Source organism: Balaenoptera acutorostrata, chromosome 20, assembly GCF_949987535.1.
Source record: "Balaenoptera acutorostrata chromosome 20, mBalAcu1.1, whole genome shotgun sequence".
Lineage (NCBI taxonomy): Eukaryota > Metazoa > Chordata > Mammalia > Artiodactyla > Balaenopteridae > Balaenoptera > Balaenoptera acutorostrata.
The window spans coordinates 13,022,912-13,038,639 of NC_080083.1; the positions used below are offsets into that span (position 1 = coordinate 13,022,912).

A 15,728-nucleotide genomic window follows, 5' to 3' on the forward strand; every position below is an offset into this window, starting at 1 on the left:
TATCCTCTATTAATTTCCTAGCTTTAAACTTTCTTGCCTTTATTTAACATACACATTGGTTACCTGAAAGCCCAAGTATCATACTTAAGAATTTAATATAGACAATGTACAGTATTTCTCAGGTTTACCTTTCCAGTTACCTTTTAGCTTAATATTTTAACATATAATTGCAAAATATCCCATAACAACAAAAATAAATGGTTCTCAAATGGAGCAAAAGACAGAGTTTAGAGTACTTTGCAATGAACAATCTATATTTATAACCAACAGTACAAATAAACCAGGCAGTATTTTCATACCACCTAGTGGAGGAGTTCTAAATCTTTTGGGGGGGTCACTGGACTCCTTTGAGAATGTGATGAAAGCCAAGACCTCTTCCCTCAAAAAAGGACATATGAAGATAAACAAAATGTTACATACATGCATTTTAAGGGGGTTCACAAATCCTTCCAAAGTCAACATAATGAATGAAAAGACTTATCATTTTTGAAATGTATTTTGGCAGTACTTCAATAATCCCCTCTAAGCTATTTGTATATATCACAAACATATTTCAAAGAAGAGTTTGGTTTGTTCATTTGCATGTCAATATCCAGACGTTCTTAAGAGATCAGATCTGTGTTGCCTGAGCACTAGAAACAGAGGCTTCTTCAGTATGCTTTCTGGAATGCAGAATTCTTAAGTATTCTGTATTCTAATACTATATCCACTTTTCTGCTACACCAATGCAGCTCTCCTAGACAACAATGTTTATGACTTGGATAAGTACCTCACCACAGAAAGAGAAAGGAGAAAAGTAAAAAAGAAAAGAGAAGTAAGAGAATATTAAAAAATAATCTTACAAATCAGGATGGTGAGTGAATTATTAAAGTTCCTCTCATTTTGTTTCAATGTGTTAAAAACACTGGCTAAGGTTTCACACTTAGCCAAGTTTGCAAGTTATTTTATCTCCCATGGACTTCCCAAGGACACCAAGGCTCACTGCTAACGGATTCACACTTGAGACAGACATTTCAACAACAATAATACCATCCTATAATCTCTGAGCAAACGATTTGAAATTTTTCTCCTGTCAACTTCTTTTGTATTAGGCTGTGTATCAATAGTTAGTTACATTAAAAATTACCTGGAAAACTACAATAGAAAGTGGTAACACACTGAAAGAGACTACATGGACAGGACAGAGCTACAAGATCTGCAGAAGTCTAGTTTTACCAAGGTGGGAAATAAAGTCCACCACAGCTCTCAATTTCACCCCATTGCAATGAGAGCTTTTGGTCCGAAAGTTGGGACTTAAAGCTTCAAGGCTAATGGGAATTTTCTGCTCAAACAACATTGTTTTAAATGCTAAAGCCTTCAATATTAAAATATTGATTGGTAAGGTCTTACCCAGGGATTTTCCAGTTGAATATTTATTAAAAAAAAAGAAAATCACAATACTTAGACCATTCTTAAAATGGGACAATCAGCCTCACGTAAAATTGATGTAAATCAAAAGAATACCCTAGAATTTGAGGCATTGTGATGTAAGGCTTCAAATTTTGAGATCAGTTTCCAGCTTCAAGGAAACTAAAGCAGAAGGTTGTTACATTTTTTTATGAAAGGCTTTTAGTAGAGTTTTTTACAGTTTTATTTTAGCAGAGTTTTATTTCTATGCAATGCAGAATTCTTCTCCAGAATTCTTCTGTATTCTTTTCTCTCTTCCTGGTACACAGTATTACATACAGTTTTGAAGTAATGATGCTTACACAGCAGCATTTTGGGGGAATGTTACATTGATCTCAAATTATAAACACTACAAAATGTCAAAATTATGAGGACTGACACAACTTTGCCTTAAAGAGTACTAGACTGGAACTTGTCATATTATGTTTAAGGAAGACTTAGAGTATTTACTGATGTTTATGATTTTAATATTTCTGAAGGCCATTACAGTGACTTGGATATGTGCTGAAAGCCAAACTTTTAAATTTTTTGGCTTTTTAAACAAAGAACTTTTTTTTTTTTTTGGCTTTGTTGGGTCTTCGTTGCTGCGCGAGGGCTTTCTTTACTTGCGGCGAGCGGGGGTTACTCTTCGTTGTGGTGTGCGGGCTTCTCATTGCAGTGGCTTCTCGTTGTGGAGCATAGGCTCTAGGCGCGCAGGCTTCAGCAGTTGTGGCACATGGGCTCAGCAGTTGTGGCTTGCGGGGTTAGTTGCTCCGCGGCATGTGGGATCTTCCCGGACCAGGGGTCAAACCTGTGTCCCCTGCATTGGCAGGCGGATTCTTAACCATTGCACCACCAGGGAAGTCCAAACGAAGAACTATTTTAAATAAATCCTATTTCAACACACACACACACAGACACACAACACTGTAAAATATTATTTCACTAATAATCTACATTGTTCTTCGCTAACCAGGAGTTTATGAAATAGGGGAAAACAATACAGAAAATAAAGGATGTGTCTGAGGGAAAACATAAACAGCCAATTATATGGTAACGGTAGAGGTGTACTGACATAAAAAATGGAAACTGTCAGATTTACTTATTATTAGATGTACATTAAGTGATTACCAATGGTTCCTGCTCTCATGAAACTGTCACTCAACAATGCCTTATTTAAAGAGGATCAGCATGGCTTCCCTTGTGGTGCAGTGGTTAAGAATCTGCCTGCCAATGCAGGGGACACAGGTTCGAACCCTGGTCCAGAAAGATCTCACATGCAGTGGAGCAGCTAAGCCCACGTGCCACTAATGAAGCCCGCACATCTAGAGCCCATGCTCTGCAACAAGAAAAGCCACCGCAATGAGAAGCCCGCGCACCGCAACCAAGAGCAGCCCCCGCTCGCTGCAACTAGAGAAAGCCCTTGCGCAGCAACGAAGATTCAACGCAGCCGTAAATAAATGAATGAATGAATGAATGAATGATGACAGCTAAGAGAGAAAGAGGTATATTTTTTAAAAAATAAAATAAAGAGGGTCAGCAAATTATCTACCTTCCTTGAATAGCACATATTATATTATAGCTCATAACCCTAATCCAAATAATATATTCCAGATACAGCAATGAGGCAAGGCAGGAGAATTATTGAGTACCTTTTCATACTAGTTTTCTAGAGTTAAATAGAATCTCCTGTTTCTTCATAAACTGTGCGCTTCATGAGAAATGAAAACTGAAGCAGTCATCTCCCCAAACACGGTCCTGGCCCCTGGATGAGAAATGTTTTTTCACTTGTGCTGTCTTCTCTTCCTCTCACCATCCCCAAATTGTCTGCACCATCCAAATTATTCTGATTTCCGTACAGCTAACCCAACAGAACATACGCATACATGTTTTGATTTGCACAGTCCTCACTGTACGGACTCATCCATGTAAATAGTGGTGGGTATTTTGGCTGTGCCAGCAAATTCTTCATCACTTCATCAGATGATGCTCCTTATCATGGCATCAGACATGAGGTTACAGGTTTCTCTAAGTTCTCAATATTTGACTTTGACTATTACTCTAGGTAAAAACAATGTTTAAAAGTACATCATTAGTGCCACACTGCATTGCATTCAAATAATGAAAAAAAAAAGGTACACTTACCTATGACATCAATGCATTGCATATTCTGAAAAATACCCCAAATTTAAATTTTTAAATTTACAGTTTAATTCTGTAAGATTACATCAGACAACAAAGTATCCCCGAGAGTAACTTCATTTCCTTAAATCAATTTTTGTCATTTCCTCACTCTCGCACCTACAGAGATAAGCTTCTAGAGTTCTGAAATTGTTTTCTAATAAAAAATAAGATGGCAAAAGTAACTAAAACATTAATTGTCCTTGCAGTATCTTGTGGTCTGTGTGAACAATTAATATGAAGAAGTTAGATTTCCCCCATCCTCACAATTTGAAAATGTTAGATCACCGAAAGTTTTTAATCAAATACCTAGGGGGTTTTTTTGTTTGTTTTTTATTTATTTATTTGGCCACACTGGGTCTTAGTTGCAGCATGCGGGATCTAGTTTGCTGACCAGGGATCGAACCCAGGCCACCTGCACTGGGAGCACGGAGTCTTAACCATTGGACCACCAGGGAAGTCCCTCAAATACCTAGGCTTTAATGTCTACTTGTTCTTATTCTCCTTCAGCTTGGAGGTCCATGATTCACTAGGACCTGCTATTGGCAGGCAGTAACAAAAACTAAAGCAAAAAAACACCAGGTTGGTTCATAATTGAGGGACAGACTAAGCTCAGGCATAGTTCACTTTTTGAAAAAGTAAAATTCTTCCAACAGCTGCACCATTTCCTCACTTTCCTATTAGTTACAACTGACTACCATATCTCATTTTCCAAGATTTAAGTCACTCATCCAAAATACTTTGCATTTTTCAATTAGCCTTGGACCAATGATTAAGATATCACCTTTTCTACTGAGAATTACTCCTACCAATCTCAAGTCTAGTAACTCTTTTTTTTTTTAAATTTATTTATTTATTTATTTATTTATTTTTGGCTGTGCTGGGTCTTCGTTTCTGTGCGAGGGCTTTCTCCAGTTGCGGCGAGCGGGGGCCACTCTTCATCGCAGTGCGCGGGCCTCTCACTACCGCGGCCTCTGCCGTTGCAGAGCACAGGCTCCAGACGCGCAGGCTCAGTAGTTGCGGCTCACGGGCCTAGTTGCTCTGCGGCATGTGGGATCTTCCCAGACCAGGGCTCGAACCCGTGTCCCCTGCATTGGCAGGCAGATTCTCAACCACTGCGCCACCAGGGAAGCCCAAAAGCAGTGCTTTTGAAAGAAGTTTATTTGAAATCTCCCATAATCTTACTAGAGATGATAATGGTAAAAATAAGATCTAAAGTCCAGGGTGCTCACTTTGCCAGGGGCTGTGCCAGGTGCTGTGTAGGCATTACCTCCTGTAATCTTCCAGACACCTTGTAAAGGCCGGTACTTTTATGTCACAGTTTTATAGATGAGAAAACAGGTCTGAGAGGTGATCCAGCCAAGATCACCTGGCACGTATTTGGTGATTCCCAGACCCACCCCAATCCTCACTCTCCCTTTTAATCACTAAGCTCTGCTCTCTCTCTCAGTATAAGTGTTATATTTTTTCAAAACTGGGGTTTCTTTTTTTAAAAATAAATTTATTAATTTTATTTTATTTATTTTATTTGTGGCTGCGTTGGGTCTTCGTTGCTGTGCACGGGCTTTTCTCTGGTTGTGGTGAGCGGGGGCTACTCTTCGTTGCGGTGCACAGGCTTCTCATTGCGGTGGCTTCTCTTGTTGCAGAGCATGGGCTCTAGACATGCGGGCTTCAGTAGTTGTGGCGCACGGGCTCAGTAGTTGTGGCTCGCGGGCTCTAGAGTGCAGGCTCAGTAGTTGTGGCTCGCGGGCTTAGTTGCTCCGCAGCATGTGGGATCTTCCCAGACCAGGGCTCGAACCCGTGTCCCCTGCATTGGCAGACAAATTCTTAACCACTGTGCCACCAGGGAAGCCCAAAACTGGGGTTTCTTGCCCTTTTCCAAATGTGAGGAAACTTTGTCCTGCTTACCTCCACCAGCCCTGGGCGAGCTTGGCCAGGCGGGATGAACCCCGCGGCTCTCTCACCCTCCAACCTCGGGCCCCCAGGTACACAGCGACTTCACGGCGGCAGCCACGCGGGGCGCCATGGCAGTCATCGATGGCAACGTGATGGCCATCAACCCCAGCGAGGATACCAAGATGCAGATGTTCATCTGGAACAACATCTTCTTCAGCTTGGGCTTTGATGTCCGCGACCACTACAAGGACTTCGGTGGGGACGTGGCGGCCTACGTGGCGCCCACCAACGACCTGAATGGCGTGCGCACATACAATGCCGTGGATGTGGAGGGGCTGTACACGCTGGGCACGGTGGTGGTGGATTACCGCGGCTACCGTGTCACGGCCCAGTCCATCATCCCCGGCATCCTGGAGCGGGACCAGGAGCAGAGCGTCGTCTACGGCTCCATTGACTTTGGCAAGACGGTGGTGTCGCACCCACGTTACCTGGAGCTGCTGGAACGCACAAGCCGGCCCCTCAAGATCCTGAGGCACCGGGTGCTCAACGACCGGGATGAAGAGGTGGAGCTCTGCTCCTCCGTGGAGTGCAAGGGCATCATTGGCAACGACGGTCGCCACTACATCCTTGACCTGCTGCGCACCTTCCCCCCCGACCTCAACTTCCTGCCCGTGCCCGGTGAGGTGCTGCCCGAGGAGTGCACCCGCGCCGGTTTCCCCCGCGCCCACCGCCACAAGCTCTGCTGCCTGCGCCAGGAGCTGGTGGACGCCTTCGTGGAGCACAGGTGGGGAGCCAGGGCAAGCGCCTGCATCCTCTGGTGGGTGGTCCTGGGGCCTGATCCTTGACGGGGGAGGCTTTGGAAAGTGAAGAGGAGCTAGCTCTGGCCCTGGTCATCCCAGCCCCATCCCCAGCGCCACCCACCGTGGCGTCAGGCTCCCCAACACGGACGTCCAAGAGCTTTATGTGGATCAGAAACTAGCAAGTGGCTAGACCAGTGGCTTTCAACTGACTGAAGCGGGGCTGTTCCCTCAAGGAGCACATGAAAATCTGCTTGGGTGTTTTTTTTGTTTGTTTGTTTTTAAATTTTATTTATTTATTTATTTTTGACCGTGTTGGGTCTTCGTTTCTGTGCGAGGGCTTTCTCTAGTTGCGGCAAGCGTGGGCTACTCTTCATCGCGGTGCGCGGGCCTCTCACTATCGTGGCCTCTTTTGTTGCGGAGCACAGGCTGCAGAAGCGCAGGCTCAGTAGTTGTGGCTCACGGGCCCAGTTGCTCCGCGGCATGTGGGATCTTCCCAGACCAGGGCTCGAACCCGTGTCCCCTGCATTAGCAGGCAGATTCTCAACCACTGCGTCACCAGGGAAGCCCTGCTTGGGTGTTTTTGAACATCCCAGTGCCAGGGCCCTGGAGGAGGGGCGGGGTTGGGGTCCCTGCTGCTGGCGTTTTGTGCTTAGGGGTCAGCCCGTCAAATGCCCCAGAATAATCTCCCTGTCAGAATGCCAGGGGTGTTCCTGGCGCTCTCGAGAGCCCTGGCCTGCGTGTGAGCCCCCCCACACCAGCTGTCCTCTTCCTGTCTGGGAAGATCCCCATTTTTGCTGTGACCTGCTGCCGCCACCTGGTAGTATTGCTGGGCTGGCACACGCACACGTGTGTGGACGCTTGCACACTGGATGGGATGTGTCCCCAGGCCGGCAGGGTGGCCAGCCCCAACATCCGTCAACCCCAGCAGGGCAGGAGCTGGGGCCTGGCTCAGGTCCCCTGAAGCCAGCAGGAAGCTACCAGAGCAGTCACGCTTCTACATACCCCTCCTCCATTCCCTGCTCTGCCCCATCCTCTGTGCTCTAGGTACCTCCTCTTCATGAAGTTGGCAGCCCTACAGCTGATGCAGCAGAAGGCCAGCAAGATGGAGATCCCCCCGTCACTGGAAAACGGCGACCCCCCATCCTCGGAGTCCAAGCCTAAAGACCCTCCAGCACCCGAGGTGGGAAGTGAGGAGGAGGGCAGCAGTGCTAGTGGCCTGGCCAAGGTGAAGGAACTGGCAGAGACCATCGCCTCGGACGACGGGACAGGTGGGGCTGCCGGGGCTGCCAGGGGAGCCCGGGCCAGGGGAGGCTCGGCTGCTGCCCCACCGGAGCGGGAGTGGGGCTACCTCCTAATGGGCCGTGTCTCCACAGCAGACCCTCGCAGCCGGGAGGTGATCCGCAACGCATGCAAGGCTGTGGGCTCCATCAGCAGCACGGCCTTCGACGTCCGCTTCAACCCCGACATCTTCTCGCCAGGTGAATGGTCCTCTAGGGCCCCAGTGCTGGTGGGCCTGCTCGCCCACCGGAGGTCTGCCGTCTGTCTGGCCACCCGCCTCTCTTCTGCCTGGCTCACGCCTCTGCTCTCCCTCCCCCAGGGGTTCGCTTCCCGGAGTCTTGCCAGGAGGAAGTTCGGAACCAGAAGCAGCTGCTAAAAGATGCCGCTGCCTTCCTGCTCTCCTGCCAGATCCCCGGCTTGGTGAGGGCAGGGGTGGGACGAGGGACTGCCCAGAGGGTGCTGTTACAGGCCCTGGGGCCTCATCCATCTCCGACTCTGGAAGCTTGTGGAACCTTTGCGGGAGTGACTTAGGCCTGCTGACCTGCAAGGCAGGCAGGGTGGAGTTCTCCTCCCCAGAATGGGGCTGCTGACACACAGGGGCCAAGGGAGGCATCAGGTTCTGCTCTGCGTGCCCTCCCTTGTAGGCTGGCAGCTGGGGTCTGGTCCTCTGAGCCCCCGTGTGATGGGATGGCTGATAGAGGGGCTGGGGGCATCTTCACCCCCACAAGCTTTGTACATAGGCCCTGTGTATGTACATGGTGCTTGCTTCCCACTAAGGCAACCCTGAGCTTAGGTGCCGTGCTGTCCCCCGATCTTTTTTTTTTTTTTTTAACATCTTTATTGGAGTATAATTGCTTTACAATGGTGTGTTAATTTTTGCTTTATAACAAAGTGAGTCAGCTATATGTATACATATATCCCCATATCTCCTGCCTCCCACCCTCCCTATCCCACCCCTCTAGGTGGTCACAAAGCACCGAGCTGATCTCCCTGTGCTATGTGGCTGCTTCCCACTAGCTATGTATTTTACATTTGGTAGTGTATATATGTCCATGCCACTCTCTCACTTCGTCCCAGCTTACCCTTCCCCCTCCCCGTGTCCCCAGGGCCATTCTCTACATCTGCGTCTTTATTCCTGTCCTGCCCCTAGGTTCTTCAGAACCTTTTTTTTTTTTTTAGATTCCATATATATGTGTTAGCATACGGTATTTGTTTTTCTCTTTCTGACTTACTTCACTCTGTATGACAGACTCTAGGTCCATTCACCTCATTACAAATAACTCAATTTTGTTTCTTTTTATGGCTGAGTAATATTCCATTGTATATATGTGCCACATCTTCTTTATCCATTCATCGGTCGATGGACACTTAGGTTGCTTCCATGTCCTGGCAATTGTAAATAGAGCTGCAGTGAACATTGTGGTACATGACTTTTTTTGAATTATGGTTTTCTCAGGGTATATGCCCAGTGGTGGGATTGCTGTGTCCCCCGATCTTTGAGCTGAGCCTGCTGTGCTGGCTGCCCCAGGCCCCTGCGAGGTGCAGCACAGCTGCAGGGTGAAGCTGTGGCCCTGCTTCTTCCTCTGCAGTCACAGGAGAGCCTGTGCAGCTCCCATATCCCTGCTTCCCTGCCGTGTGGGCCCAGCAGTCACAGGGGTGATGGTGGCCTGTGCAGAATGCTGGGGACAAGATCTCACATCCTTGCCGCTGCTTTGTCTCCTTCCCTGTTCCCGAATGGGAGCTGGGGTCTCAGTCCCCTCCTTCCCTCAGGGCCTCAGGATAGCGTGAGCTCCCTTGGGAAGACCCAGGGCGGGAGGAGGCAGAGGCCCTGGGCTTCGGGGGCCTGACCTGCTGCAGCCCGCAGGTGAAGGACTTCGCAGACCACGCGGTGCTGCCCATGGACGGGGCCACGCTGGCCGAGGTGATGCGTCAGCGCGGCATCAACATGCGCTACCTGGGCAAGGTGCTGGACCTGGTACTCCGGAGCCCGGCCCGGGACCAGCTGGACCACATCTACGTGAGTGGTGCCCAGGGCGGCTGTGAGATGGCAGGGCTGGGATGGAGGCCTGGGGCCTGACCGACACTCCCCTCTCTGCACCCTTGCAGAAGATCGGCATCGGAGAGCTCATCACCCGCTCTGCCAAGCACATCTTCAAGACGTACTTACAGGTACTGCACTCCCTCCCCGGCCCGGGTCATGGGCATGTCGGGGAAGCCCGGGTGGTGACACTGGTCCAACCTCCCTTGCAGGGGGTCGAGCTCTCGGGGCTCTCGGCTGCCATCAGCCACTTCCTGAACTGCTTCCTGAGCTCCTACCCCAACCCCGTGGCCCACCTGCCCGCCGACGAGCTCGTCTCCAAGAAGAGGAACAGGAGGAGGAGAAACCGGCCGCCAGGGGCAGCGGATAACACAGCCTGGGCTGTCATGACCCCCCAGGAGCTTTGGAAGAACATCTGCCAGGAGGCCAAGAACTACTTTGACTTCAGCCTCGAGTGGTACGTGAGCAGGTGCAGGGGCGCTGGGCTCCCGGGCAGCGTCCGGGTCCTCCGTGGTCGCTGGCAGTGGAACGGGGAGGGGAAAGCAGGGAGCTGTGGAGGACTGCTTGCTTGGGGAAGTGGGGAGGGGAGCTGGGAGGGGGCTCGGGTGGAGAGGCAGCTGTGGAGAAGGGGGCAGAGGGGTGTTGGGCTGCCTGGGCCCACCCGCCGCTCCTCCCCAGTGAGACCGTGGACCAGGCCGTGGAGACCTACGGGCTGCAGAAGATCACGCTGCTGCGGGAGATCTCCCTGAAAACCGGAATTCAGGTGGGCCGGCTCAGAGCGTCCTGCAGGGCTCCCGGGGCCACGGGGGGAACTGGGTGGGGCGGTGCCGGCCGTTTGAGCCTGGGCTGAGGCCGCCTGTGGGTGTTGGGCTGGGTCCCCAGATCCTGCTGAAGGAGTACAGCTTCGACAGCCGCCACAAGCCCGCGTTCACGGAGGAAGACGTGCTCAACATCTTCCCCGTGGTCAAACACGTCAACCCGAAGGCTTCAGACGCCTTTCACTTCTTCCAGAGCGGGCAGGCCAAAGTACAGCAGGGTGCGTGCCAGGTGCAGCCGTGGGGGGTGGGGCCCCCACTTCCCCCCGGCCGGCTCTGACCTTCCACCCTCGGGGTGCCCTGCAGGCTTCCTGAAGGAGGGCTGCGAGCTCATCAACGAGGCCCTGAACCTGTTTAACAACGTGTACGGAGCCATGCACGTGGAGATCTGCGCCTGCCTGCGCCTCCTCGCCCGCCTCCACTACATCATGGGCGACTACGCCGAGGTAGGCCACACGCACCCTCTGGGCCTTCAGCAGGGGCCCGGGGCCTGGTCTGGCACCATGGGGGTGGAGGGGGCAATGGGGGAACTGGGGCTGCGTTCTCACCACTGCGGCAGTAGGAAGCAGGAGTCCAGGCAGGTGGAACTGGAGCCACCCTGTCGCCCCAGGGGCCCGGGATGCTGCTTACCTCCGGGCGCCCCCAGGAGGAGCAGGTGGAGACCCGGGGAGGTGCTTGTTCTGCCTGTACGGCTGCCCGCCTCCCCTGCCCCCCCCCCCAGCTCCCCCACTTAAGAGCTGTATCCTGGGGAGAGCTGCCGTGCCCGTGGACAAAGTGGGAGTGATGGCAGGGCCTCCCTTCACAGGGGTGAGGGAAGGGTAAATTCTGACTCAGTACCTAGAGCCCTGTAAGCACCAGGGAAGCTGCTTGGGGTCTGTGCTGTTGCCTGTACCATCCTGGGGCCTGGTGGCATTCACCTGCCTTGTTGGCCCCGGGGCTTGAGAGGCTGTTTCCTAGGCCAGGTGCACTGTAGGTGCCCCACTCCCCACTCCAGCCATAGGACTTCTGTTTTCTTTCGCCTGTGTCTGCCTTTTTTTATTACGAATACTTTATTTTTAGCACAATTTTAGATTTGTATGCATGTGTTGGCATAGATTAAGACAAGTGTTTTAAAATGTGAAGCAGCCTCAGAGCGGGGTGTCGACTTCCATGGTCACAGCAGCTGGATTTTGACCACTCTTCCGCTGCCTTTGTGCAAAGTAAAAATAGAAATTGCAGCCAGAGGTGAAGAGGCCGAGCTGCTGTGGAGGCTTGTGGGCCAGGCAGACTGGGTGTGGGGCGGTACCACCCGGGGGTGACAGCCCCCCACCTCCCTAGGCCCTCAGCAACCAACAGAAGGCTGTGCTGATGAGCGAGCGCGTGATGGGCATCGAGCACCCCAACACCATCCAGGAATATGTGAGTAGCCACCGGGGGCACGGCCTGCAAGGTGGGTGGGACCCCTGGCCGCCCCGGCCTGACGCCGCTGCCCCCGCTGCCCCCGCAGATGCACCTGGCCCTGTACTGCTTCGCCAGCAGCCAGCTGTCCACGGCCCTGAGCCTGCTGTACCGCGCCCGCTACCTCACACTGCTCGTGTTCGGGGAGGACCACCCTGAGATGGCCCTGCTGGACGTGAGTACTGGGGAGGGGCAGCAGGACTAGCCTCAAGCCCAGGGGAGCGGGAGCTGACCGGGGCCCTCCCGACTGCCCCCAGAACAACATCGGGCTGGTGCTGCACGGAGTGATGGAGTGTGACCTATCGCTGCGCTTCCTGGAGAATGCGCTGGCCGTCAGCACCAAGTACCACGGGCCCAAGTCCCTCAAGGTGGCCCTCAGGTGAGGCTGTGCTGGGTTAGGGGACTGGGAGGCCCCGGGCCACAGGGTCCCGGGAAGTGCTTGCATTGAGGGCGGGCACGGGATCCAGCACTCTGTCCTCCATCTGACTCCTGAGGAAATGTCTCTCAACTTGCATCTCTTCTCTGAGTTCTGGACTTGCCTTCCCCCTTGGAAAGTTCCCAGAGTGGGTTCTGGGATAGCCTGCACACCGCCCTTCCGTCCCCACCGGCCCATTCACGTCCCTCCCTCGCCTCCCCCTGCGCCGTGCCTCCCTGCAGCCACCACCTGGTCGCCCGGGTCTATGAGAGCAAAGCCGAGTTCCGGTCAGCCCTGCAGCACGAGAAAGAAGGCTACACCATCTACAAGACGCAGGTGGGCCACAGCGGGGCGGGGAGGGGCGAGGAGGGGCGGAAGGGGTGGGGCTGCGGGCAGCCCTGATATTTTCCCTCCCCCTGCGGCTGGGCGGGGAGGGGCGGGGAGGGGCGGAAGGGGCGGGGCTGCGGGCAGCCCTGATATTTTCCCGCCCCCCTGCGGCTGGGCGGGGAGGGGCGGGAGGGGCGGAAGGGGCGGGGCTGCGGGTAGCCCTGATATTTTCCCGCCCCCTGCAGCTGGGCGAGGACCACGAGAAGACCAAGGAGAGCTCCGAGTACCTCAAGTGCCTGACCCAGCAGGCCGTGGCCCTGCAGCGCACTATGAACGAGATCTACCGCAACGGCTCCAGCGCCAACATCCCGCCCCTCAAGGTGGGTCCCCGAGCGGGGCTGGGTGGGCCGCTCCCTGGCCTCCCGGCGCCCAGCCAGTAGCTCAGCCTCCCTGCCCCTCAGTTCACAGCCCCCAGCATGGCCAGCGTCTTGGAACAGCTGAACGTCATCAACGGCATCCTCTTCATTCCTCTCAGGTGAGGCGCCCCACCCCCGCTTGGAAGTGGGCCTTTATTTTTCTTCTTGGTTTTTTAAATATATGATACATTGACATGGCTCAAAATTGAAAAGTATAGCCAGTGGCAAGGAGTTCCTTGTGAATCCTTCCAGAAATACTCTGCATAATTGGGCAAACACAGATTTGTAACCTTTTCTCCCCTTTTTTTCCCCAAGGCGCAAAATTGTAGCGAGCCATGCACATAGGTATTTTTCTCTTGCACTTAATCTGTCTTGGCGATCGTTTTGTGTCAGTATGTAAAGAGCAGCGTTGTTCTTTCTCTGGACTCCTGTTCTGTCAGTGTAGGGACGTGCCTTAGAGCCGGGCCCTGAGGGTCCCTGTGCGGCTCTCACAAACAGTGCTGTCTTCGAAAGCCCCTCGCGCCGTCTCCCTCCCACCTGTGTGGGGCATGGGTTTGGTCAGCGCAGTGTTACGGCATTTACAGCGTATCTGCTCTGTGTTGCACCTACACCTATTTTTTTGGGTGTAATCAGCTATAGGAGCGGCCGGGGTGCAGTGGGTTTGAAGTGGGCGTGAAGACTGCTGGGAGCCAGGCCTTAACTGGAGGCTGTCAAGTGTGTGTAGTTCTTACTTTTTCAGCGCTCGGGGGCCTTTCTGTTTGCGGGAGGGAAGCACTTGTTCCACACGTGTGTCTCACTGCAGAGAGCACAGAGCCTGATCTTGCTCTAAGTTTAAGCAGAGCCAGTGAGGTGACGGAGGGCCCAGGCCCACTCTGATACCCACCCTTCGCCCCGTCCTTCTACTCAGCCAAAAAGACTTGGAGAATCTGAAAGCCGAGGTGGCGCGGCGGCACCAGCTCCAGGAGGCCAGCGGGAACAGGGATAAGGCAGAGGAGCCCATGGCTACTGAGCCAGAGCCAGCAGGGGCCTCAGAGGATGCGGCCTCCCAGCCCGCAGCTGCCAAGGACCCTCCTTCCCTGAGCTTGCAGGGGTAGGAAGGGAGACACAGACGGACAGTCAGCCAGCTGCCCCGTTACCCAGCGATCCAGACTCCAGGAGAAGGGGGCGTGCCCTGCACATCAGGAGAGGCAGCAAGTCCCTCTTCCTCCACGCTTCCAACCCCACCCCGCCCCCAGCATCCTCCTGGGACCGTGGCCTGCCCTGCCTGACCCTCTGAAAGATGTTCTTGCACTGGTTCAAAGAGTATACGACTCAGAGGCCTAATCGAAGACACGTGAATGGAGCGCGTGGGCATCAGTTCCCTGCTGGCGGACAGGTGCCCCCTCGGGCCCCCCATCCTCAAGCAGGTGTGCGCGAGTGTGTCTGTGCCTGCGAGTGTCCTGATCCGCCCTTCCTGACTTGTACATAGCCCCGAGCCGGTTCTGAGTGGGTGGGTGACGTGCAGGTGAGATTTCTCAGGTCATTTGTATGTTTGACATTATGGCTGCTGCTTTTGCTGCCACTACCCCCGGGCCCGACCTGGCTGAAAGTCCAGGTTTGAAGCCGAAAAGGGGAGCTTTCCTGTGTCCTGGGATGGGGAGCCAGAGCCCTGTGGCAGGGCTGGACGGTTGGGGAGCACTTTATGGCGGGATGAGGGCCGCAGCAGCTTTACTAACCACGGGTGGGCCTGGCCTGGCCCGGCTGTGCTCGGGGTGGGGAAAGGGTTGGGCAGCGGTGGCTCCCCAGACACCCCTGTGCCCAGCCCCGGCTTGTCGGCCCTTGGGCCCCAGCAGGAGGTGCTGCCTTCCCACTCCCTGCACCCCAGCTGGGGTTAACCTTGGGGTACAGTCTGAATGTATCCTTCTCCCCGTTGAACAACCTCAGCTGCCTAACGCACAGTGGGGTGGGGGGGGCTGGGGGACCTGGACCGAATCATGGATCCCGGGGGAGATGTCACAGATACAGGAGTGACTGTCCCTTGTTTGTGGAGCTTAGCTCCCTACCTGGTCCTAGGACACACAGGCACCTACAGAGAGGAGCTCTGGGAGTGGAAGGGAGGGGGCTGCAGAAGGTGGTGGGCCCACAGGCCCGGCTGCCCAGGCCGCTTCTCTGGGCCTGCTGTCAGAGCCCTGGCAGGTGGGCGGAGACGGCCACCCTTGCGAGCTGGAGGGAGTGGTCCTGCTGCTGGGGCCTCCGCCTGCTGGCTCTGCGGGGAGCCGCTGCCGGGTATGGTCTGTCCCAACACCTGGTTTCAAAGGGAGTGGGTGTGAGCTAGCAAGCGAGGCATCCCCACAGCTGATCAAGAACTTTTTCTTGTTTTTAAACCATCAGTCTTCATTTCACATTGGAATAAAGTGAGTTTTTGAAACCTGCTGTCCCAGCCTCTCCTGTGTGTTCTGTACCAGTCTTGTTTGGTTGTGAGAGCTGTTGCCAGAAGTGGTACTAGTAAAAGAGTTTAAAGCACATGAATGTGTAAAATCAGGTCACACTCAAAGTTATCCTTATAATGTCATTTAAGTGGGAGGAAAGGGGGTAGAGCCGCAGGCACCCACCTAGGGTTTACCAGTCTGCCCGTCAGTAGACCCATGGAAGTGGCATATAGATGAACGTCACCTGTTGTTGGCCACAGAGGAAAAGGCTGAGAATTGCTCCTATACAGGG

At 53.3% G+C, this 15,728-nt stretch overlaps 1 protein-coding gene across 1 annotated transcript; it reads left to right on the plus strand.

Annotated features, from left to right (window-relative positions):
- Nucleotides 1–5,552: 5,552 nt before the first annotated feature.
- LOC130705976 (clustered mitochondria protein homolog) lies at nt 5,553–15,440 on the plus strand (the record flags this gene model as incomplete). Its single annotated transcript, XM_057536644.1, has 17 exons — nt 5,553–6,286; nt 7,347–7,570; nt 7,676–7,780; nt 7,900–8,000; nt 9,445–9,597; nt 9,687–9,749; nt 9,831–10,075; nt 10,297–10,381; nt 10,501–10,654; nt 10,740–10,879; nt 11,751–11,831; nt 11,920–12,045; nt 12,128–12,249; nt 12,528–12,621; nt 12,858–12,992; nt 13,074–13,147; nt 13,936–15,440. Coding segments are annotated over 17 exons (2,823 nt in total), but the record flags the coding sequence as incomplete, so codon positions are not given.
- Nucleotides 15,441–15,728: the final 288 nt, after the last annotated feature.